At 38.9% G+C, this 24,365-nt stretch overlaps 1 protein-coding gene across 6 annotated transcripts in view; it reads right to left on the reverse strand.

Moving 5' to 3' along the window:
* inpp4b (inositol polyphosphate-4-phosphatase type II B) overlaps positions 1-24,365 on the reverse strand; it is a 940,291-nt gene that overhangs the window by 57,149 nt on the left and 858,777 nt on the right. For all 6 annotated transcript variants that reach the window (XM_072584130.1, XM_072584129.1, XM_072584133.1 and 3 more), the window contains 3 exons: positions 20,763-20,903; positions 16,683-16,780; positions 10,744-10,856 (listed from right to left, as the gene is read on the reverse strand). In XM_072584130.1, the coding sequence (XP_072440231.1) occupies positions 10,744-10,856; positions 16,683-16,780; positions 20,763-20,903 (352 nt within the window). The remainder of the gene's footprint in view (positions 1-10,743; positions 10,857-16,682; positions 16,781-20,762; positions 20,904-24,365) is intronic.

The following is a 24,365-nucleotide window of genomic DNA, read 5'->3' on the forward strand; positions in this document are numbered from 1 at the left end:
TGTACTCAGGAGGGGTTTCATTTCTTTACTCAATGCGATAAGAATATGAAACTTGCTAATGTTACAACACAGAGATAGCAAGCCAGACCAAATCAGACTTGCTGATACTGAATTTGCAATACAATGAAATTGAAATATTTGATGACCTTCAAAATTACCCAGTTGTTCCTTATCAGGCTTTAAGAACAACAGATATCAGGCACCAAGTTTATAACTTAAACAGAAATTAACCATTAATTATTAATACTGGAATCAAAAGGTGTGGCGCTGGAAAAGCACAGCCGGTCAGGCAGCATTCGAGGAGCGGGACAGTTGACAGGACAGGAATATTAATACTGGAACTTTAGGAGATCAAACCTAAACAACAAATAATCTAACTAATGTCTATGATATAAACACAATCTTCATTGATTATAATTCCCACAGATACAAATACAGACATATAGACAGATAGAGACATTAATGGATAGATTTACAAGAAGAGAGTCAGAACTGCCCAGTTTGATAACGGTTTCAAAAATGAATATCATGTCTTTTTGAAATTCCTTGAGTGATGTTTGAATTGAAGGCTTGACTTTTGAAGTGACAGGTCAATACAAACAGCTTCCAGCAGGGCCCAAGGAATATTCAATTATTTCCTATAAACTAGGATTATTTTCTCAGAAAATTCAATAATTCTTCAACTGAATGCAAAATGAGTCAGAGTAAAATTTGAACACAGCTTCTGAGTGCCCAGCCTTCTGTCCAAAAAAATCAGTCAAAACCAGTTCAATCTATGGTTTCTCTTTCTTTTTCACATTCTCTGTGGTTGGCTGACTAACACTCTTTGGTTGACCAATGCAACATTCAACCAACTGCATTCAAAAGGTTGAAAATAACCCATGGTGCTGAATCATCTGCAACGTTTTTAGAACAATAATTCATCCGCAATAATCTTTCCAGGCCAGTTCCCATTAAGAATCATCAGTTTGCTTGCCCTCTCCTCCTTTCCAAAACAAGCTGCTGCTCAAAGCCCAAAGTTCTATTTGCAACTTAAGCTAAAAACACCAAAGAACTGGGGACACTAGAAATCAGAAATTAAAGTAGAACTTTCTGGAAAAATGCAGAGAGTCAGGCATCTGTGGAGAGAATGTGGAGTTAACATTTTGGGTCCAGTAACGCTTCTTCAGAGCTGATTTTATCTTGGAAAAGATTGCTGTAAAAGCTGAGGATGAAGTGGGAGGTTTGCAGGAAAAAGTAAATGATAGGTGGAGCTGGAGCCCAAAGAAAGAAAAAAAAACAGGCAAAGCAATGGGTAATTGTCACCTTGGAAGAATCAATAGCTGCTAATAGCTGACAATAGGTTGTTTTTGGTAGCAGCCCATGTGATGACAAAATCTGGTGTGTGAGGATTGGTGTAAGGATATGGGAAAAGGTGCTCAGGCTCTAAAATGATTGAACTCTATATTAAGTCCTGAAGGCTGCAGGATCCCCAAGCAGAAAATGAGATGCTGTTCTTCTAGTTTGTGCTGAACTTCACTGGAGCACTGCAGCAAGTCCAAGACAGAGATGTTGACCAACAAACACAGTGGTGTGTTGAAATGGCAGGCAACCAGAAGCTCAGGGTCATTTTTACAGACAGAATATAGATGTTCTGCAAAGTGGTAATCCAGTCTATGTTTTGTCTCCCCTTGTTAGAGGAAAGCAGAGAATACAATAAACCAGATTGAGGGAAGTGCTTCACTTACAGAGTGTGTCTGGGGTCTTGGGTAGTGAGGGGGGATGGTAGATCGGTGAGGTTCGGGCCTTATTTTCCAGGAAGAAGCAGAGAGCTCAGAGACCATGCTGATGGGGGATGGACATGTAAAGGGATTGCAGTTTCACAGTGAAGATGGGGCAGCTGGAAACTAAAACTTGAAATTCTGATGTGGATGTAAACAATCAGAAAAATTGTAGATCTAAGTGGGAAGAGACCAGACAAGAGGAGAAAAAAATCAAGTCGAGGTAGGAAGAGGTGAGTCCTCTGGGGCAGGAGCAGGCAGAAACAATGGGTCTGCCTATGCAGTCCTGTTGTGGATTGAGTTCAATAATTTCAGAGCCTGAGCACCTTCTCCCATGTCCTTACCCAAACCCCACACACCAAACCTTGGCATCACGTGGGCTGCTATCATAAACAACCCTTTGTCACATTAATGGTCTATATTGGCAGCTAATAAATCCCCCAGGCTGACGTTTACCCATTCCTTTGTTGTCACAAACTCTTTCCTCTCTGGGATTCACCCACTGTTAACGACTCTTTCCCCCCCCCCCCCCCCCCCCCCCCCACACACACACACACACAAACATACCCCCAACCCCATCTTCAGCATATCTACCATCTTTTTCTAGCTAAAATCAGTTCTGGAGAAGTGTCACTGGACCTGAAATATTAACTCTGCTTTCTCTCCACAGATGCTACCAGATCTGCTGAGTTTTTCCAGTATTTCTGTTTTTGTTTTTCAACTTAAGCTCACAGTTCCAAAGCAAATGTGAAAAAAAAGTAAAGAAAACCAATAATGGTCCCTACATATACAGTAGCAAGTAGATTTAGTACATTGAATGCAAAGCTAACTGAACAATTACCAACAAAAGATTAGACAGAAGGGTGTACTGAGAGCATGAGTAGGTTAGAGGAGGTTAATGTGTCATGAAAGCACCAACACAGACTAGTAGGTCAGGTGGCCTGTTTCTGTGCTGCATATATGTTATAATACTATGAATAGCTGTGATCCAACTTTAAAAGCTGTACAATAATATTGGGATCAGAGTCAAAAAGTGGAAACAAGATTGGGATACCATGATAAAAAATGTTTTAATATATTAATCTTTATCTGAGTAGAAGCAATATGCATATTAATTTTAAATGAATTATTAGCAGACATGAATTTTTCATAAAAGTTTTAAGCATTTGTATAATGTATATCCTGCAGCTTTGTTTCATAGCTAGGACTTTCCTGTCATTTGTGAGACTGTTCCCAATTGTCTCATTAGTATTAATGCTGATGTTAAAACTATGAAATATATAGTTTGCTTGTTATTGTTACGTATATATTCACGGCTAAGCACAAATGCCCTATATCTGTCTTTAAGTTGCTAGGGTAACTAGTGTTGTAAATCTGTTGTATCGCCGGAAAAAGGCTGATGCTCAGCAATTCTGTGAGAATGAGGAGGGCAGAAAGCTGCTGATTCAAATAAAGACACACAGAGGAACAAGTTCTAGGAAATTATCAGTCTAGTTCTTTTGGTAATTACAGGGAAACAAAAGCCAGAACTGAAAACGATTCTAGTAGATGACACGTGATCAAACTGAGATCTTGTGCATCAGCGTCCTACTCACAAATTTATTTTATTTCTGGGAAATTATTCCAATTATGAAGATATGGAACTGATTGCATTATTTATTTCTCTGTATCAATGAAGTTGCAGGATTAAAAATTGGCATATGTGGCTGCTCCTGAGTCCAATTTAACTTTTCAAATATCTGTAAACAAATCTTTCAACATAAACATTTGAACGGGACATGTGGCAGGAAATACTTCTGGGTAGTGGAGTTTACCAAAGTGTCTGCAGAGATTGGAACAGACCTGTAACCACTTGTGCTCTGAGCTATAAGTGATTAGAGGCAGATAAATCTGCCTCAGAGAGCCAGTGGTCAATCTGACTGGTTGGCAGTACTTTAGTCTCAGTCGTATGAGTGGCTGGGACTACAAGCAGAGCCCAAATTTTAAAGCTGGGATGTTAAAGAGTAGTGTTGAACAAGTTTTATTGCACCATTTCTGCCATGGTCCAGATGGAGTTAACGCATGCAATTGTGCATCTTATCTCATTATTTATGAAAGTGATGGGTTAGGCAGGTTACTTTTCGAATTTCGCAATGAGAGATACGGCCTCTGTCTTGCCACACTTGGGTCCTTTCGGCTTCTAATGCTCTGGTATCATCATTAAAGACTAACTGGATGCCACTTGAGAACTGCCTATCCACACAGTGATGCTTGCCTCTAAACGCTCAAAACATTGTACAGAAGAGAAAGAAGCCAGCTCTACCCTTTACAGAGAAAATTTAAAGTCTGGTGGGTGGAGTGACAGAGTAATTTGAGATGTAATGTAAGCTGCAGCATTTATGTATTAAAGTGCATATGTAATATATCATATATATCTGATTTAATAATATTCATTATAAGTTTCAGTTTCTGAGTTTTGAGTTAATAACTGTCTGAAGTTAATAATTAAGTATTTGTAAGTATTTTCTGTAGCCATGGAAATTTCTTTAATATTGTTTGAGGCCTGGTTCCATGGATTTCTGTTCATTTTACATTGTTTTGCAATCCAGCAAAGTAAACAAAGGGACCTCAGGATTTGTTAGAGACTTCTGCAACTTGTTTAAACTTATGGGAAACACTCTAGCTTAAGGGAGACTTATGAGTTTCAGTTATTTTCTTTGCAGAAGTCTTTTAAAGTCTTTGAAATAGAAAGACTGAATAGATCAGTGATCCCAAGATGCAAGGGATAAAGTGTGAACTAGGTTATCTGAGAATGAGGAACTAATGTTTGTTCCAGACGAAATCCAGAACTGAAAGTGATACTAGAGGATGACAAGTGACCAACTAAGCCCTTGTGTACCAATATCCTACTCATAAAATTTATCTTATTTCTGGGAAATTATTCCAATTGTGGAGATATGTAACAGATGGCCTTTGACCTAAATCCCAACACTCATTTTGCTTCTTTTCAATTTGCACAGAACGTTTGGGATTATACTTCTACTTACTGAAAATGTTTGAATCTGTTATAAGTAGGTGATTGGTTAATTCTATTTTATCTTTATTTTGTTTTGTTAATAAACTTCTATTTTAGTATTAAAGCAAAATTTGCATAATTGGTTGCCCATCTTTCAGTGAGAGACTACTTCATTAAAACCAAAACAAAATATGACCGATCAAGCAAGGTTTCTGTAATATCTGACTTGCCAAAAAGTAAATTAACAACCAAGATAGTTTAAACTTTTACGTTTTGTTTTCTTTTAATCTAATACTGTCCATAATTGTTAATAATTAACAGATGGATCTTTCTCTCGCTTTTTCTTTCTTTGGCAGAATGTATTGTTGCACATTTTGATTATTCTTAATGTTTCCCACTGTTTATTGATTGGTGACGTTGAGGTCTCATATGAGCCTGAAAGAGTGTTTGGTAGTGATGGTAACAGTAATGATGGAAATCTCAATCAGCAAGCAACTATTGACAGTGAATATACACCAGGGGTGCTAGTGCAGTCACAAGACTCCTCTACGTGAGAGTGACAACTTATTTCAGGGGACAAAGTGTGGTGTTGGAACCACAGAAATGGCCATGCATGGGTAAGAGGCATAGCCGACACGAGGTCCTATGGTTTACAACTTCAGGTAGGTGAAGCAGTCCTGAACATGTGGACCACATGTAAGCTTCAACTCACAAACGGGGCAGTAGTAAAACATACCCAGCCCCACAAAACAGCTAAAAAGGCTGTCAGAACCCAGGGGTTCTCCCTCTCCATCTAGTGTCAAAGAAAGCTTAGAGTCTGAGATGGACATGGTAGATGTCACAGCTACAATACCTTTACTGCCTGAAGAAGATGATTGATTTCTTCCCAGATATTCCAGGTGCAAGAGGCGGGCTACAGTGCAACACCACCAGTATCCAAGGCTGTCGGAGGAATTGGACCTGGTGCGAAAATGTGCCAGGAGAGGCTACAAGAAAAATAGCAGGCCTACATCCCGGACCTAAAGGGCGAGGAATGCAGTGACTACAATGAGCTCAGTCAGCTGGCCATGGGGCTGTTAACCTGGTCCAATCATGGAGGTCTGGCTGACAGATATAAACAGGAATCTCAGAGCTGTGTAAGTAAAGAGCGACTTGATGATGGGGCAGTGACCTCTGTGGAGTTATTTCAGTCTTAGTGGGACTCTCCTAATCTCAAGCCCGCATACTGGCAACAACAATAGCTTGCCAGCCTGGATCCTCAAGAAAGTGTTTGATTGGAGCTTGGTTTTGTTTTGGGATTTTGCTGTGGGCTGACCTAGAGTCCCTCTGTTCAGGATATGTCCTGAGTGAGGCAATTGCCTTCACCCAAGTGGTGTCCCCCAACCTCAGTTGGCCTGAGCATTTTACTCATAAGCTCCACTTGCCACATTTTCTAATAACAAAACCAGTTAGAACATAGAACATAGAACAATACAGCACAGAACAGGCCCTTCGGTCCACGATGTTGTGCCGAACTTCTATCCTAGATTAAGCACCCATCCATGTACCTATCCAAATGCCGCTTAAAGGTCACCAATGATTCTGACTCTACCACTCCCACGGGCAGCGCATTCCATGCCCCCACCACTCTCTGGGTAAAGAACCCACCCCTGACATCTCCCCTATACCTTCCACCCTTCAGCTTAAATTTATGTCCCCTTGTGTCCCAGTTGTAGTGGCTGTTTGAAGTCCAATTGGGCTTCAGCTAGTAGATGCTTTTGCATGGTTGCATCATTAATCCCACATATCAGACAGTCTCTTAGCATTTCATTAAGGGTCAAACAAAAGTTATATGCCTCTGCCAGTCATCTTAACCTCATCAAAAATCCTGACACAGATTCTCTGGGGCCTCGAATTACTGAGTAAAACCGATAGAGAAGTGGCATTGTATTCTTTAACTAAATCCATGAACTCTCGAAAGGCTTCAGTACCTGGGGCCTCAGGAAAGGTTAGGCTCATAATAATCGGTAAAAGCTGTGGGTCCACAAGCTGTCGGGAGAATTACTCATTGCTTTTCATCTGCCCCAATGTAATTTGGCTGGAAAAAGTAATGCAGTCTTTCCATACAATGGGCCCAGATTTCCATGGCAGGATCAAACGAGTCAAGTTTCCCAAATAACGTCACGCTGCCTGAAATGGACCAGGTTAACAGCCTCAATCAGGGAACTCATATTCTGTGAAGTCTATCTGTCTGACCTTGTTACAATCACTACAGACTGGTTTACATTTAGGGATGGAGGTGGGAAAAGGTGGACACAATTTTAGCACAATTACAGAAAATCAACACAATCATACTGTCCAGTGGGGACCAACTACATTCATTTCCAGAAAGATAGACACGAGGATAATTTTAGTCAGGAAGACTGTCTGGATTATCGGTAGGTGGGTGAGGTGATTAAAGTATTCAAAAATACAAATACACTGAAATTTGGCAACAATATATCAACTTCTACAGTTAATTTGAACAATTGGAGTGGTATGTCAAATGTAATGGCACACCTATGAGTTTCCTAGGCATCCTGATACTTGCCCATGAAGGAAGTTTCAGAACATCACTGCATGTGAAATGGCTCGAATAAAAGAGCCAGCAAGAATATGATTAGGAAATTAGCTGAGGGACATGAAAATTGAGTAAAGATTAATTTTTTTCAGACTAGAGGGAGATTTATAATGAAATTTCCATGGCTTTGTATTTTTGCCCAAGTAAAAGTTGTATTGAGTTTGTTTGGAGGGAATTTTACCACAAGTGCAGCAAGAATTCTCATTGTATCCTGCCAAATGCACCTCAGTAACTACCTACTACCTGGTTCAATGCATTTGTGGGCGGTACGGTGGCACAGTGGTTAGCACTGCTGCCTCACAGTGCCAGAGACCCGGGTTCAATTCCCGTCTCTGTGTGGAGTTTGCACATTCTCCCCATGTCTGCGTGGGTTTCCTCCGGGTGCTCCGGTTTCCTCCCACAATCCAAAAATGTGCAGGTTAGGTGAATTGACCATGCTAAATTGCCTGTAGTGTTAGGTGAAGGGGTAAATGTAGGAGAATGGGTCTGTGTGGGTTACGCTTCGGCGGGTCGGTGTGGACTTGTTGGGCCGAAGGGCCTGTTTCCACACTGTAAGTAATCTAATCTAATCTAATTCTATCTGATTCTATCCCTTCCTACCTTGCATCATTCCTCAATCAACTTGCCACTCAGTAGATTCTGTCAAAAGACTAACATCCCTGCTTCCATGTTTAAAATGGCTGTGTACTTGAATGGAACGCTGGCATCTGAAGTTGCCCTGCTTGATGACAGACAGATTCTAAAATGCCAGAGAAGGGAGAAGATGGTGCCATGTTTCTCGGTCTTGGTGGAGGGAGTAGTGCAAAAGAAAGTGTGCCGTCTTTCCAAAGGACTAGGACGCCAAGCCACCAGACCGAGGTAGAAAGATAAAAACCTATTGAGGGCACTTTGGTGACACAGCTGACATTGCACTATACATAAATTCTCACATTTATAAAAATATCTCTGCTCTGCCTGTACCACTATTTGCCTTGGTGCCTGTGTAGCCATAATTGTAACTGTGCTGCCAAGATGCCGAACTTCATGACTACACAGATGCACGCTAGGTCAATTTCGGTGTTGACAGTTTGCTGCAGCATGTGGAAACACGATGAACAAAACATATGCAGGCCAATTAGAAAATGTTGCTACATAATAGAGAAGTAAGCGGTCAATAGAATAATAGATGATTCTAAACATTTGAAGAAAAGTGAAGTTTCAAGACCAGCTAAATTGAGAGCAAAGAGGATATGGAAGAAAAATGAGGATGAGAATTCACCAGGGCACACACTGAAGTCAAACTCTCAAGCTGGAGGCAGAATGTAAGTTCTATTTTCATTAGTTGTTTGGATGGGAATGCAAGAGGCATGATGGTAGACCTTCAATGTTTGATGCCTTTGAAAGGTACATGTTATGCTGCATTTTACAGAGTTGAATTGTAAATCCAAGTACAGTACATTTACTTGTACGCTCTTGTCCACCCAAGTACAGCTAGACAACCTTTCATCCAAAATCCCGAAATCCAAAAAGCTCCAAAATTCAAAGGTTTCTTCATGAAGCATTTTTTCATTAACAAGGTTGTTTGGTGTGCAAACAGTTAACCCAACTCCACACCTACTTGATGCATGTCACTCAGATGTACGTGGGTGGGTGCGGCCCAGCACTGGTAGGCCTCAATTCTGTGTCAGGGCCTGCAGTACTCACAGTGAGTCTGCTGTTCGGTAAGATTTTTAAAATTTCACTGTCAAACTGTCACGTATTCTGAAATTTGAAAAATTCCAAGTTCCAAAAACAAGCTGGTTCCGAGCATTTCAGATAAAGGATTGTGTACCTGTACTTGCATTTTCTAAAAGCTCTCATAATTGTCTGTCACGATTGCTTTTCCTAATATGGTGCTGTCTTTCAAGATCATGCAATGATTTGTTAAGACTATTAAGTTAAGTCTGTTAAGTTATTTGTTAAGACTTCCTTCACATTCGATTCCAGAATTTTCAGGCTAACTGACCTGCTGTGTCCTGCAATTGTTCTCCTTCCTGTCCTGAGTAGCAGGGTGACACTTACCAAACTTCAATCTGCATCACCATTCTCATTGAAACAAACAATTTTGTTGAGTTACACAGTGTCTCTGCCATTAATTTAATTGATTGTTCAATTGTCAGTACGATAATGTGGATTATTCCTAAGTGAGCACAAATTGGACATTGCACAAATACACAACCAATAAATGCCAATCTAATTTTGTCTTGCAAACTGATACATCTGCAATTCAGTTGCTGATACAGATAACATATTAGAATTTGGAATACAATATTCTGAACATATCTTGGGACCCTGTGCAGGATTTAGAATTAATACATCACATCTGTTATAGTAAACATTTAATAACATTTGGGAAGACTGTCGTGAAGGAAAAATATAACAAGGCACATTACAAGACAATTCAAAACTCAAAGAGCTTGTGAAAACGCAATAATGGTAAATGGCAATACAGAGGAACCTCGATTATCCAAATGACATGGATGAGGAGTATTTTGTTTGGATAATCAAATGTTTGGATAATTGGAAGCTGGATAGCACAGTTTAGCCAAGCATCGGGACCTTGCGATCTTGACTGGACACTCTGAAATTCGGATAATCGAGGTTCCTCTGTAATTATGATTATTTGTAAAGTGGTTTGCCAAGGAAACTGAAAATGTAAGCATATGTCTGGTGTGAAGTAAAGAAGAACATTTTAGAACAATAAACACAATACATGAAATATGGACTGAATCCAAGCAAAACAAGAGTTATTAGCTTTGTAAGGAACATATCAAAAATCAGCACGTGTAGGTGTGGCAGTGAACTGGAACTGAAACAATTTGATTGACATGTGGAAAATAGCCACGTGGCATGTGGAAATAGATATCTGTGGTCGGCAAAGACTAAAGTCCAGAAGAATTGACAAATTTTACAAAAGGGTATTTTGTACATGGAAGATATACACATACAGATGTGCAAGCTTAAACATTTCTCGAGCTGGAATTTGTTGTAGAAATAAGGAAATACTACTTAGTGAGAATTCAAATGTTGAGCTTAATGGAGAGTGTGAGGTTGTGAAGGTGTCTATGAGCAAGACAATAATTCACAGTGCATTAAGAATAGGAAGCCAATGGAACTATTTTTATTTGAAATGATTTTTACAAGATTAACAAGACAGTAGCCTTGTACACATTTAATTGAATGTGACATAGGTGCAAAATTGTTCAAAATCTGAGTCTACTGCCATGGTTAGAGTTGAATTATCATGTGGTCCATATTGCTGTGAATAGGATGCATAGCTTATTCTTATTTAAACCAGGAATAATTACAATTTATTTATTTTATAACTAGGGATTTTTAAAAAAAAATTCAAATAAACAAATGGAACTTACTGAAGCAGCAAGTTTTAGGACTTCTACATTTTTTCTTTTCCGAACTTGGATGTTTTGGCTAAGGCTTTGAAATAATTCTTTTATATCAATCTGAGTTTGAAATTGAGGCAGACCTGCAAGAAAAGAGAAATGTTTTAATCAAATCATAATTTATCAAGTAATTACAAACTGCAATAGATTTTTGAACTTCAGGTCAGTATTTAGTACTGTCCACTCCTGCAGTGATTATTTCTGCAATCAGTCACGTATTTTGTGAATATTAAAGCCGGGATCCATAATGAAAGGGAATTATATTTATTAAATAGAGAGATGGACATAAAATATTGATTTCCTAATTAATTAACAGAATGAAAGAGAGTTTTTAAAATTGATAACTTAGTTTTTTTTATATTAAATGAGCCATGTCTTTTCTGAAAGATATTTTGTCATTTTCCCTCATTTCCTCATCTCTTTGCTCCACCTGAAGCTGACAGCTCGTCAAGTGATTTATAAACTAATTCCAGGCTAAATCAGTGATTCTCTCAGATCTACAATTAGCAATGGTCAAGAATGGGCCAAATCTTTCTTGAATCCTTTCAGGAAATGTCTGGGACTCTATTTGGTGCTCCTACAGAAATAATTTGATATAATATAGATTGAATAATGGCAAGGCTAATACCGTTAACTATTATAAAGAAAGGCTTCTGCTCTATACCTGTAAGAGAATGTTCAAATGCTGAAGTTGTGGTAAAATCTTGTATATAAGATGTTTACTCTGTAAATTCTCTCAAGATTATTTAAAACAAAACTTACTAAAATGTTAATCCTTTGAACAGTTGTGGCTAAAGTCCATGCAATGTCGCTCTGATACTTATCATTTGCTGAGTAATGACCAGAAAGAATTCTAATAATTCCAGAAACGGATGTAGCATATTTACTCGAGTAATGGTTGATCACGTGTTAACATTTTCAGTTTAATTTTTTAAAAGTTATTTTAAAACTTACAACTTCTGGTTAATGATTTACTTGCTTGAAAAAGTAGTTTCTTTCTACTTGCTTTCGTAAAACCATTCAAAATTGCAAATGTATTTGGGTCCCCTAAATTTTCTTTGCTCAAGTAAAAAATTTCTATAAAATTAATCTGGATTTGCTTTCCTATTTCCTTCCAACTTATTGCGGGGTATATCATAATATTCAACAATTTCACAGATCCTTTTCCATTACTTAACTCTAACAAAAAATAGTTCCGTTTATTGAATTCTCTAGTACATTGTTTCTAAGTGTTCCACATCTCTGGGATTACTATGATAAATCATCTGTGTGGCTGATTTTAAATGTTTCTATTACAAAACCTTGATGGTTCTCACCACATGCTTAGCTTCATAAAGCAAGAATAGCATCCCATCCCTCAGCCAATTCTGTACCCAAGCCACCAAAATTACTTTAATACCATGTATATCTATTTTCTGAATAGGTTTGTTATGAAGATCTTCATCAAATATTTTTTAAAAGTCTGTACACAAAGTTTCTTCAAGTCCTTCACCAAATCTCCAAGTTAGACAGATATATCTTGCCTTTCACAAATCCACTATTAAACGGTGCTCCTCCAGGTGAAAACTAGTTTAGTCTTGGATGTAGAAACATAGCAACTAGAAGCAGGCCATTCAGCCCTTTGAGCATGCTCTGCCATTCTATATGATTGTGGCTGATCCTCCAGCTGAAAGCCGAATTTCAATTTTTCTCCATACCCCTTAATGCCTTTAAAATCTAAAAGTATATCGGTTTCTTTCTTGAATGCATTTAGTGAGTTGGCCTCCACAGCTTTCTGTGGTACAGAATTCTACAGGTCTACTATTCTTTGAGTGAAAATTCTGTGTCCTATTATCCTGCTCCACTAGCTACCTGATGAAGGAGCAGTACTCTAAGAGCCAGTACTTCCAAACAAACCTGTTGGACTATAGCCTGGTGATCTTTAACTTTATCTTATTAGTAGAATTCCCCAACCATGTCATGACTCATAACCTCGTAATTCTCTTTATTTAAATTCAGGACCCTAGTTTTGGACTTGACCACTGTACCCTCCACCTTAAGGTAGAATTTTACTGTTTTATGCTATTCTCCAAACGTCTGTGTACAAGAGGATTGTTGATTAATTATTTCTCATTACAGCCTCAATTATTCACATATTTATTAACGACTTAGATAATGGCATAGAAAGTTCCTGAAGAAACCCAGTGGGTTTTGCAGTATCTATGGAGAGGAAGCAAAGTTAATCTTCAGGTCCAGTGACCCTTCGACAGTGGTCATTCTGTGACCTGAAATGTTGACTCTGCCTTCTCTCTACAGATGTTGCAAAACCTGCTGAGTTTCTCCAGACATTTCTGTTTTTGATTCAGAATTCCAGCATCTGTAGTTCTTTGTTTTATTATAGAAAGTCATATATCCAAATTTGCTGATGACACAAAGTTATGATTTGGAGATGCCGATGTTGGACTGGGGTGTACAAAGTTAAAAATCACAACACCAGGTTATAGTCCAACAGGTTTAACTGGAAGCATTAACTTTCGGAGTGTTGCTCCTACATCAGGTGGTTGTACGACTGTAAGACACAGAATTTATAGTAAAAGTTTACAGTGTGATGTAATTGAAATTATACATTGAAAAATATCTTGATTGTTTGTTAAGTCTCTCATCTGTTAGAATGACCATGTTAGTTTCCCTTCTTTCATATGTAAATCACAGAATTCTTTTTTTTAAAGTTACATTCTCAAGTGAGAGAATGTAACTTTTAAAAAAAAAAGTAATTTTTTAAAAAACGTTTTGTGATTTACATATGAAAGAAGAGAAACTAACATGGTCAATCTAACAGATGAGAGACTTGACAAATAATCAAGGTATTTTTTAATGCATAATTTCAGTTACATCACACTGTAAACTTTTGCTATAAATTCTGTCTTACAATCGTGTACTCCACAACCACCTGATGAAGGAGCGGCGCTCCGAAAGCTAGTTCTTCCAATTAAACCTGTTGGACTATAGCCTGGTGTTGTGCGATTTTTAACTTTGGACACAATGTTAGGCAGCATTGTAGACAATGTAGACGATAGCATAAACTTGCAAAGGGATATTGACAATGTGAATGGGAAAAAATGTGGCAGATGCATTTCAATGTAAGCAAATGTGAGGTTATCCAATGGTGAACGTTTTAGTTGGTATGATGTTAAATACAGTGGATGTCCAAAGAGACTTGGGAGATGAGGTGCATTGTTCTTCAAAATACCTCGAACAGATGCAGAAAATAATAAGAAAGCCTTTGGGCCTTTGGGTGTAGATGACTGAAGTACAAGGATGCAGAACTTAAGTTGCAGTTATACAAACCTGGGAAGGATATATTGGCATTGGAAGATCACCATGTAAAGTTACAAGAATAATGCCTGGACTTCAGGGTTTAAATTATGAGGAAAGATTATACAAATGAGGTCCTGTTTTCTCCAGGATTTAGAAGATTAAGGGTGACCTGATCAAAGTTTCCAAGATAGTAACAGAAAAAAAAAGTGTAAAAATAGATAAACTATTCCCATTGGTTGGGGATTCCAGAACTAGGGGGAATAGCGTGAGAATTAGGGACAGACTGTTAGAGAGATGTTAAGAAAATATCTGCACACAAAGGTTAGTAGATGTTTGGGACTCTTCCACAAATGGCAGTAGACACTGGATCAGTTGCTAAGTTTATTTCAGAGATAGATACAGTTTTGTTAAGCAAAAGGTATAAAGGGATATGGGCCAAAGGCAGGGATATGAGTTAGGCCACAGTTCTCACAATTATATTACACAGTTCTCAATCTAGAGTAGCCTGTTCTCTGGTTGGTTCCTCAAAATATTGGAAAAGCACAGCTGGTCAGGCAGCATCCAAGAAGCAGAAGAGTCGACGTTTCAAGCATAAGCTCTTCATCAGAAATAATGCTTGAAACATCAACTCTCCTGCTCCTCGGATGCTGCTTGACCGGCTGTGCTTTTTCAGCACTACACTTTTTGACTCTGATCTCCAGCATCTGCAGTCCTCATTTATCCTGCTCAAAGTATTGGTCTATAAAGTCATTATGTACACAGTCCAGGAAATCTGACTCAATAATACAATCGCTAGTTTGGTTCGTCCAATCTGTACATAAATAAAAGTCATCTGTGATTGCTGTTGTATCCTTATTGCATGAATTTTTTATTTTTTTGTTTCATTACATCTCCATTACTCTATAAGGGGCCTACAGACCTCCAAGAACATTTTCGGCCCTTGGGTGTTTATTATTCGCACCACACAGGTTCCAATCCTGATTTTCAGAGTCAAATTGTTTCTCACTATTGCGTTGAGCTCACCCTCATTAACAAAGTTATCCCACTCCCTTCCAATTTTTGTCTGTCTTTCCTCAATACTGAATATCCTTGGACATTGGCGTTCCCATTCTTGGTCATCCTGCGATATATCTATGTAATCATAACTATGTCATAACAGTTTATGTCTAGTTGCACAGCTAATTTATTTACCTTACTGGACATGCTACTGAAACACAAAGACTTTAGATCTGTCCATTTAACTTTGTACCTTGTTATCATTTTAACTCTATTTTGCACTATGGCACCTTTTGGTTTTTGCCTTTGTTTCTCCTGACTTCCACTTTTGCTTCTTACATTTCTGTGTTTTGTTTCTATCCTGCTTTCTTCTCTGTCTCCCATCCTCCTGCCGTTCTAGATTAAAGTCCTGCCCAAATGCAGCCCTTTTTGCTTGTAACAATCCCACCTTCCTCAGAAGCAGTCCGATATCCCAGGAATCTGAATCTCTCCCTCCCACACTATTTCTGTAGCCATATATTCTTCTGGTATATCTTGTTATTTCTATGCTCACTAACACGTGGCACATGAACCAATCATGAGATTAAAACCTTTGAGGTCTACTTTATAATTTATGTCCTGACTCCCTATATTCTGCTTGTAAGATCTCATTCTTTCTTTTAAACCTAGGTTAGTACTGATAAAAGCTACGATGAGTGGCTGGTCACCTTACCCCTTCAAAACACACTGCAGCCACTCTGAGAAATCCTTGACCGTAATATCAGACAGCTAACACAGCATTCTGGACTCTCTTTTGCAGTGGCACACGTGTGTCTGTTCCTATTATAATCGAATCCCCTATTATTATAGTCCTGCCAATCATCTTCTCCTGTACACCAGAATAACCCATCGTGGCCATCATCTCTAGTAGTTCCCACCACTGACATTAGACTGATTAGCATATAGTTGCTAGCTTTATCTGCTTTCTGCCACAGCACCACCTTTGAATCATTCTTGGGGCACCTACAACTTCCTGTCTTATGGCACCACTCTAAAATCAAAGGAGGATTAAAAGTTTATGGTAAGAGCTTCTGCTATCTTCACCTCAGTTTCCCACAGGAGGAAAGGTGATAGTCTATTTGTACTTCGTAGCTCGTTACCAGCGAGTGAAATTCCATTCTATAGCTTTCACATTTCTCTGAAATTTATCAACAAATTTGTTTTTCTCTCTCTCTCCTAAAATTTGGGACTTGCGTAAACATTCAGCAATATCACACAACATTTTCTGTTCCTTTACTTCAACTAAAATAGATTCAGTCTGAATCTGGCAAATTGTCCTTCTCTAGAACTATCATATTATCATTATTATTAAATATTATCACTACCTCCTTTACTTTTACATTCCCCATTTCTCTTGAGTACATTGTAACCAGGAATTTTAAATTCTCAGTTTCTTTTACATTTAACTAGACCTCTGTAACAGTCATGTGACAGATTGTGCTAGTACTAATTAACTATTTTTCACAAGATCAGGGAAAATCATATTTAGGCACTTTTAAAACTGATGTGCCTGAAGCATTAGTGATATTTAGTTATTTATTGAATAATTAACAACATTGAAACAAGTGAATACTTACAATTTGATGTTAGATTCTCTTGAAATGTTTTATAATATTTACTGAGTAATTTAAAATTCTCTTGATTGATAATTTCCTGCAGAGAAATATCTCCAAACCTAAGGATAAAGACATATTCTGATCAGTCTATTTCAATTTACCATAATATTTAACGTAAGCCTAAAGAACATTTCAAACTTGAGTTTATAAAGTAGCTTTCATAACTTTAGTGCATCCAAAAATATTTCAGGGGTAATAAAATACATTGAAAGACACAACTATAGTGCCGTAAAGTGGTGGAATTAGTTTGTGCATAAGGTTCCCACAAACAGCAATAATGAGAAAACAGATCATCTATTTTTTTGAAGGATAATTGTTGGACATGCTATCAGTGGAATTTTACATAATTATAATCATGTAAAATCTGGAAATTATAGTGTACAATATTGAAGGAACACTAAAAACATTTCCCATTGCGCACACTTTTAATGGACATATCAACCATAAACTGTTGTGCTCATACAATGACATCACATAGGGCTTCCAGGTTAAAATTATCAAGTATCTTTTACTTTATAATATGGAAAAATACTTGCACAATCTTTGTAATACCTTAGGCTTCCCCAAATAGTTTACCAAGTGCTGTGAACATTTTCTGCATTGAGAGCACTCTTACCTTGTGATTTCTTGGAAACTGAAGTCAACAGTTCAATAACTGAGGTAAGCCACCTACTTTTTGCTCTGAATCAAGTGGCTTCAGGGAACCACCAAACCAAAGCTTTTAAGGAGGTAAGCAGGAGGATTTATTGTCTTAGTTATTGCAAAACATCCAGTTGACCAGACTTGGAGCCACTATACTATTGGTTCTCTAGCTCCCCTCTCTGGTCTTAGATTTCTGTTCTGCAGACCCAGCAGTCAGAGAAAGGAAACAGCCAGAAGTTGCAAGTTACCTCCCTCTCTCACCTGGCAGAAGTTCTTAAATACCTGAAAAAGATTCTAAATACAAATATTTCGGACCACCTGGTTAAGATCTGAAATGGTGGAGTATGACCAATTCTCAAGATTTGAATAGAAGTTGGCGAGAATAGGAATTGGTCATACTCCATGAATCCACAGCAATTCATCTTTATCGACAGGAAATTCTGCAGACATCACATTTTACCCTTTGTTTTCAGTCTATTGGCCCACAGGGGTTATTTATTCCCTTTTTTGGGAAAAACTCATAGGGTTTTGTTAGCTAAATCGAAATTGGTTGAGTTTTTCTGGAGGGTTTTATACCTTGAAGTCTAATGCAGTTTCTTGCCATATCTTACCAAGCCCACCACTTTAATTAGAGGAGGGATGGCCTAGTGGCATTATTGCTGAACTGTTAATCTAGAGACCCAGCTAATTTTGAGGGGACCCAGGTTTAAATCCCACCATAGCAAGATGGCGGAATTTGAGTTCTATAAAAATCTGGAATTAGGAGTCCAATGATGGCTATGAATTGATTGTTGATTGACAGCAAAAACACATCTGGTTCATTAATGCCCCTTAGAAAAGGAAACTGCCATCCTTACCTGGTCTGGCTTACACGTGACTCCAGACCCACAGCAATATGGTTAACTCTTAAATGCCTTCTGGCCTAGCCAGTTATGCCCACATCTGATGAATGAAGTTTAAAAAGATCCCTTATCATGTTCATGTGATGTCTCTCAATCCTCGAGATTTCAGCACATGCTGTTCAGAGAACAACTCGTCATTTAACAGATATTAAGAGACTGACATCTCTTGTTTCCATGCCATCTTTATAAGGCCATTTGACATCAAAGCAATATTCAACTAAGTATGAAATCAAGGAGCCCTGGCAAAACCAGAATGAACCTTCTCTAGTTGCTTCTTCAAGGACCTTCCCTCTATCAATAAGGTCAGAAGTGGGAATATTTGCTGATGATTGTGTAATGCTCAGCACCATTTTCAACTCCTCAAATACTGAAGCAGTTCCATGTCCTAATGTAATCAGACCTGTGAATATCAAGACTTGTGTTGATAAGTGACCAGTATCACTACACTGCACAAGCGCCAGGTAGTGACCATCTCCAACAAGAGATAATCTAACTATTGACCTTGATATTTCATGATTTGGAGATGCCGGTGTTGGACTAGGATGTACAAAGTTAAAAATCATACAACACCAGGTTATAGTCCAACAGGTGTTGGGCTATAACCTGCTGTTGTGTGATTTTTAACTTGATATTTCATGATATTATGATCAATGAAAGCCCTACTCTCAACAGCCTGGGTTTTGCCATTCGCCAGAAACTGAACAGGACTAGCCACATAAATATAGTGGTAACAAGAATTAATCAGAGTGATAGGAATCCTGCAGTAACTAACTCTGCTCCTGATTTGCAAAGCTTGCCCACAATCTACGAAGTAAAATTTAAGGAGTGTGATGGAATACCACTACTTGCCCTGATAACTGCAGCCCAATCACACTCATGAAGCTTGGCACCATCCAAGACAAAGCAGCCCACTTCATAGGCAACCCATCCATCACCTTTAACAATCAGTTCCCATACCACTGACACACTGCAACAGCAGTGTGAAACATCTACAAGATGCACTACAGTAACTTACTATGGTTCCTCTGGCAGCACCTTCCAAACTTGCAACCTTTACCACCTTGAAGGACAAGGGCAGCAAATCTGTGTACACAACCATTTACAAGTTCCCCTCCCCTCCAAGTAATTCCTTTACTTGGAATTATATCACTATCTCTTCACTGTTATTGGGTTAAAATTCTGGAACTCCTTGCCTAACAGCACTGTGGGTGTCCCTATATTCCAAAGACTACACCAGTTGAAGATGGCAGCTCACCACCATCTTCTCAGGCCAATTATGTGTGGGCCACAAACATTGGCTTTGCCAGCAGCATCACATCATATGAATAAGTTATCAAAAAAGCAGAGATTATGAAAAAGTTAAAAGGAAATTGTTTAGGCCCTAAAGCAAAATAAATTGACAGGGCCACGGGATAGGACAGGAGAATTGGACTGCTGGGTTTGCTCAACAGGCAGTTGGCATCGATGACGGGCTTAATGGCTTCTGCTGACTCTCTGACTGTATGAATGACCTGTGATGGTCTGTGTGTTTCAGTTATTTACTGTCAACCCATCAGAAATAAGTGCTGAAAAAGTTATCTTCTAATTTTCTCTTGAATTTCCTAAAGAAATTCAGTATGATTCATGATGGACATAGTTCTGAGTTCAAGGCAACTTCAACTACAGATACCAGCAGTTTTCTGTTATGTCATGCAAATGGGCAATCTTTATGTGTGAGCCAAAATGAAGGTTGTCAGGCTAATTAAACGTACGGACTTCACAGATGAGTCAGGGCTTATTGTCACCAAGTATCCACGGCCATATTTCAATTTGTCTGTTTAGTTTTTAAATAGAGGGTGACAGCTAGCACAAGAGCTTTAAAACAAAGAATCCGGATTAAAAGAGATCCATAATTTTAAACGTGGTCAGGCAGCATGTGAGGAACAGGAGAGTTGACGTTTCGAGCATAAGCTCTCCAACAGAAATGTGGGCGGGTGGGGCCCAAGAGGGCTGAGAGATAAATGGGAGGGGGAAGGTAGCTGGGAATGTGATAGGTAGACAAAAGTAGGGGGTGACGGCGCTAGATTCGTGTGGAGAGTGGAGTGGAAAGGTGAGAAGAAGGATGGACAGTTTAAGAGAACGGTGCTGAGTTGGAGGTTTGGATCTTGGATAAGATGGGGGGAGGGGAGATCAGGAAACTGGTGAAATCGACATTGATCCCATGTGGTTGGAGGGTCTCAAGGCAGAAGATGAGGCTTTAATGGGGAGGAAGAAATCAGTTGAGTGGATAATTGGTTCAGGTCTTTAATATACCAAAGGTAATGTAGAGATGAGAGAACTGTATAACTTGCCCCTTAGTGCAGATTTATACAAAACTGGCAAATGCCCAACAATTCAAGAATTCTTACTCCAACTTTCCACTATATAGCAAACATAACTTTGATTGAATTAAGTTACTCAAAAACAACTCTGTGCACAATGTAGGGCACATTTTATAAATAAAATGATACATGTGTACCTCTCTGCCAGAGTTTGTTGTTCATTTATTCCAATGTTAAAAAATACTGGGTGCACACGCAGCAGCTTTCCATCTTTAATCTCTTGCGGCAAAACTTCAAACAATCTACTGGGAAGCTGAACCTCCACTGTGTAAAAATCTCTGCAAAAAAAAGAGGAGAGAAGTGAAGACACTGCAGACATTTAAAATGGTATTCAATCTAGATGTTCAGACATGCTACCGATGGAGCAGATTGTAATTCTATGTGGGATTAGTACATGTGGAGCCTAAATAGGCAGTGCACCTAAACATAGAGAGAGTAAGTTAAGGACCAGGCCTCAACTTGCCTTCAACTGCAACAGTTCGGAATGCTGTAAGTGCTGGAGCATGGGAGCTGGAATTCAAGTGGTCCCAAGGATAAAGGAATACTGAGGATGGGCTAGGTAGAGAAAAGATTTGCAGAACCAATATTGTTTCATTAGGAAAAGAAAACACAAAGAATCGGCTGGCTCAGAATTCTTTGTTGGGCCCTGAAGATCTCTCTTGTTCAGGCTTGAAAGAAATCCTTCCAAGGATTAAAGAAATTTCACATACTCTGGTCTCTTCCAGTCACTATGAGTGCCAATAAAGTTTCTCTGATAGGCATGTATTGAAGTATTCGTTCCCAAGTTCCAGCATTAAAACTGTCACTGGGCAACAACATTTACATTTCAATTCAGACCCCAATTACCTTTAGCTGGAGTCTTGGTTGACTTGAAAGTAAGCAAAGATATAATAAAATGACCCATAGTAAATAAGCCAACTTGCCCTATCCTAAACATTCACCACCCTGCCAGCATCACACATTGTTCCCAAATATGATTAGAATCAACCTAACTTCTCTCAAAGTAATATATTTAATATGCTTTACTGAGGTGTATAGCAGCACAATAATAAAATAAATGTAAGCACAGTGTTGTCTAAAACCCCAAATATAACAGCTTCATAAACAACACTTAAGCAATTAGTTTTAAGATGCGAACCATGGCCTTTGAGTAACAATTAAGCAGAAATAAATTTACCATTCCTAATATGATAAAATATTCATAAATAATAACATACCTTATATTTCTAACTTTCAAACTTTCTCTGTCTCAAGGCCACACATTGTTCAGACAGAATATAAAAGACAATTTATTCCAGGCACTTGCTGTTGCTAAGACTGGCACGTTTCACCATGAATGAACATTTAATCTCTTTGTGCAAACATCCAATTTCTGCTCTGCACTTTGGGTGACAGGGCAGTAAAAAGCTGGAATTCATCATATAACGACAAATATGTACAAACCCCACAAAATTGCCGGTCTGTGGTGATGTATATTGGTACTCCAAATGTGGAAGTATGAGATTGTTAGGAACTTGTTTTTAACTTAACAACGATATCAAGACCACATGGCAATATGGTGCATTCTTGGAAGTAAATTAAACTATTTTTGTTGTTGACAAAGAATTGGTGTTGTCATCTTGAAATATTATTTGGGTGAAGTGTGAAAGAACTTTTTTACGTAGTGTATTGTGATATGACTGTAGATAACGGTAGCATGGACTGGTGCCATAAAAATTATGTCACCGAGCTCGTGATCCAATGGTTTGCAATAATGCTTTTAATGATCCAATGGTTTGCTATAATGCTCCAGTGATATGAATTCAATCCCACCATGACACCTTCAAGAATGAAGCTCAAATAATTAATCAGTTTTGAAGAAAATGTTAAATGAAAAATAGCCATATTAACGATCGCTCAGTGGTTAGCCCTGCTGCCTCACAGCGCCAGGGACCCAGGTTTGATTCCAGCCTTGGGCGACTGTCTGTGTGGAGATTGCACATTCTCCCCATGTCTACATGGGTTTCCTCTGGGTGCTCTGGTTTCCTCCCACAGTCCAAAGATGTGCAGGTTAGGTGAATTGGCCATGCTAAATTGCCCATAGTGTTTAGGTGCATAAGTCAGAGGTAAATACAGGGCAGGGGAATGGGCCTGGGTGGGTTACTCTTCGGGGGGTTGGTGTGGACTTGTTAGGCCAAAGGGCCTGTTTCCATACAATAGGGAATCTAATCTAATCAAGTTAATGGATTGTTACAAAAATCTCTTTGATTCACCTAAGTTCATCAGGGAATAAAGTCTGCTGTCCAGACACACAGCATATGTCTGACTCTTACTGCCCTCTGAAATGGTTGAGCAAGCCACTTAGTTTCTCAAATTGCTCCTGAAAAGTTATATACTTGAAACAACCAGCATCAACTTAAATTATAAAAATGCACTCGGCCTGGTTAACCATGTAAAGCTCTGGAAACATCTGGTGATATGTGTCAAAATTCAACGTGATGTCCCACAGACTAGTCAGGAAACAGCCTGACATAGTCATTTTTATCTTGTTGTACAACTAATGCTCAATTTCTTCATCACTATTTCTGGGCTTATTCTGAACATCCAACAGAATGACCACTGAGTGCATATAATCAGAAAGGAGTTATTGTGGGAGCCCTCAAAATTGATGTCTCATGGCACGTGGTCATTCATGGGCAAAAATCCTTTTGCTGATTCCCATCTCCCACTCACTCTCAGCTGATGAATCCATGTTCCAACATTGTGAACAGCATTTGGAGCAGTAAGGTTGGTAGGTAGAGCATAGAATGTGGTCTGGGTGGAAGACTCCAATTTTCATCACTAAAATGAGAAGTTTCACAAACCCATCCCCAATCACAACAAGCCCCAACAAGTCAGTGCAAAAGGAACAGCTGAAGCATTTGCACCATTTTAGTCAATTCATAAGTCTTCAGTCAATTCAATTTATTCCACATGTTTTCAAGAGGTAGCTGATTACTGCAAAGATTATGGGCCCTAACAACATACTGCCCATACAAACAAACATACCAATTAAGAGGAGTAGGCCACTTGGTCCACTGGGCTTATTCTGCTTTTCAACAAGATCATGACTGATCTGGTAACTCAAATGAATGAATTAAAGAAAAACTCTTGCTTACCCTCTATAACCTTCAACCATTTGCTTCTTAAGAATCTATCTATCTGTTGTGGCTCTGTTCGCCGAGCTGGGAATTTGTGTTGCAGACGTGTCGTCCCCTGTCTAGGTGACATCCTTCCTGCTTGGCAGACTCCTGTGAAACGTTTCTGTGATATGTCCTCCGGCATTTAAAGTGGTTTGTCTCTGCTGCTTCCGGTTGTCCATTCCAACTGTCCGCTGCAGTGGCCGGTATATTGGGTCCAGGTCGATGTGTTGGTTGATAGAATCTGTGGATGAGTGCCATGCCTCTAGGGATTCCCTGGCTTGTCCTATAATAGTAATGTTGTCCCAGTCAAACTCATTTTGCTTGTCATCTGTGTATGTGGCTGCTAAGGATAGCTGGCCGTGCAGTTTCGTGGCTAGTTGGTGTTCATGCATACGGATCGTTAGCTGTCTTCCTATTTGTCCTATGTAGTGTTTTGTGCAGTCCTTGCATGGGATTTTTTACACTAATACAGACCACCAGTCAATAATCCATAAGCCAGAGACACAGCCATACAGAACGGATTCAGGATGATCCAGGCAATGATTACAGACGCACACAACAGACTACACAAATACAGAC

This window comes from Chiloscyllium punctatum, chromosome 14 (genome assembly GCF_047496795.1).
Source record: "Chiloscyllium punctatum isolate Juve2018m chromosome 14, sChiPun1.3, whole genome shotgun sequence".
NCBI classification, from domain to species: Eukaryota; Metazoa; Chordata; class Chondrichthyes; order Orectolobiformes; family Hemiscylliidae; genus Chiloscyllium; species Chiloscyllium punctatum.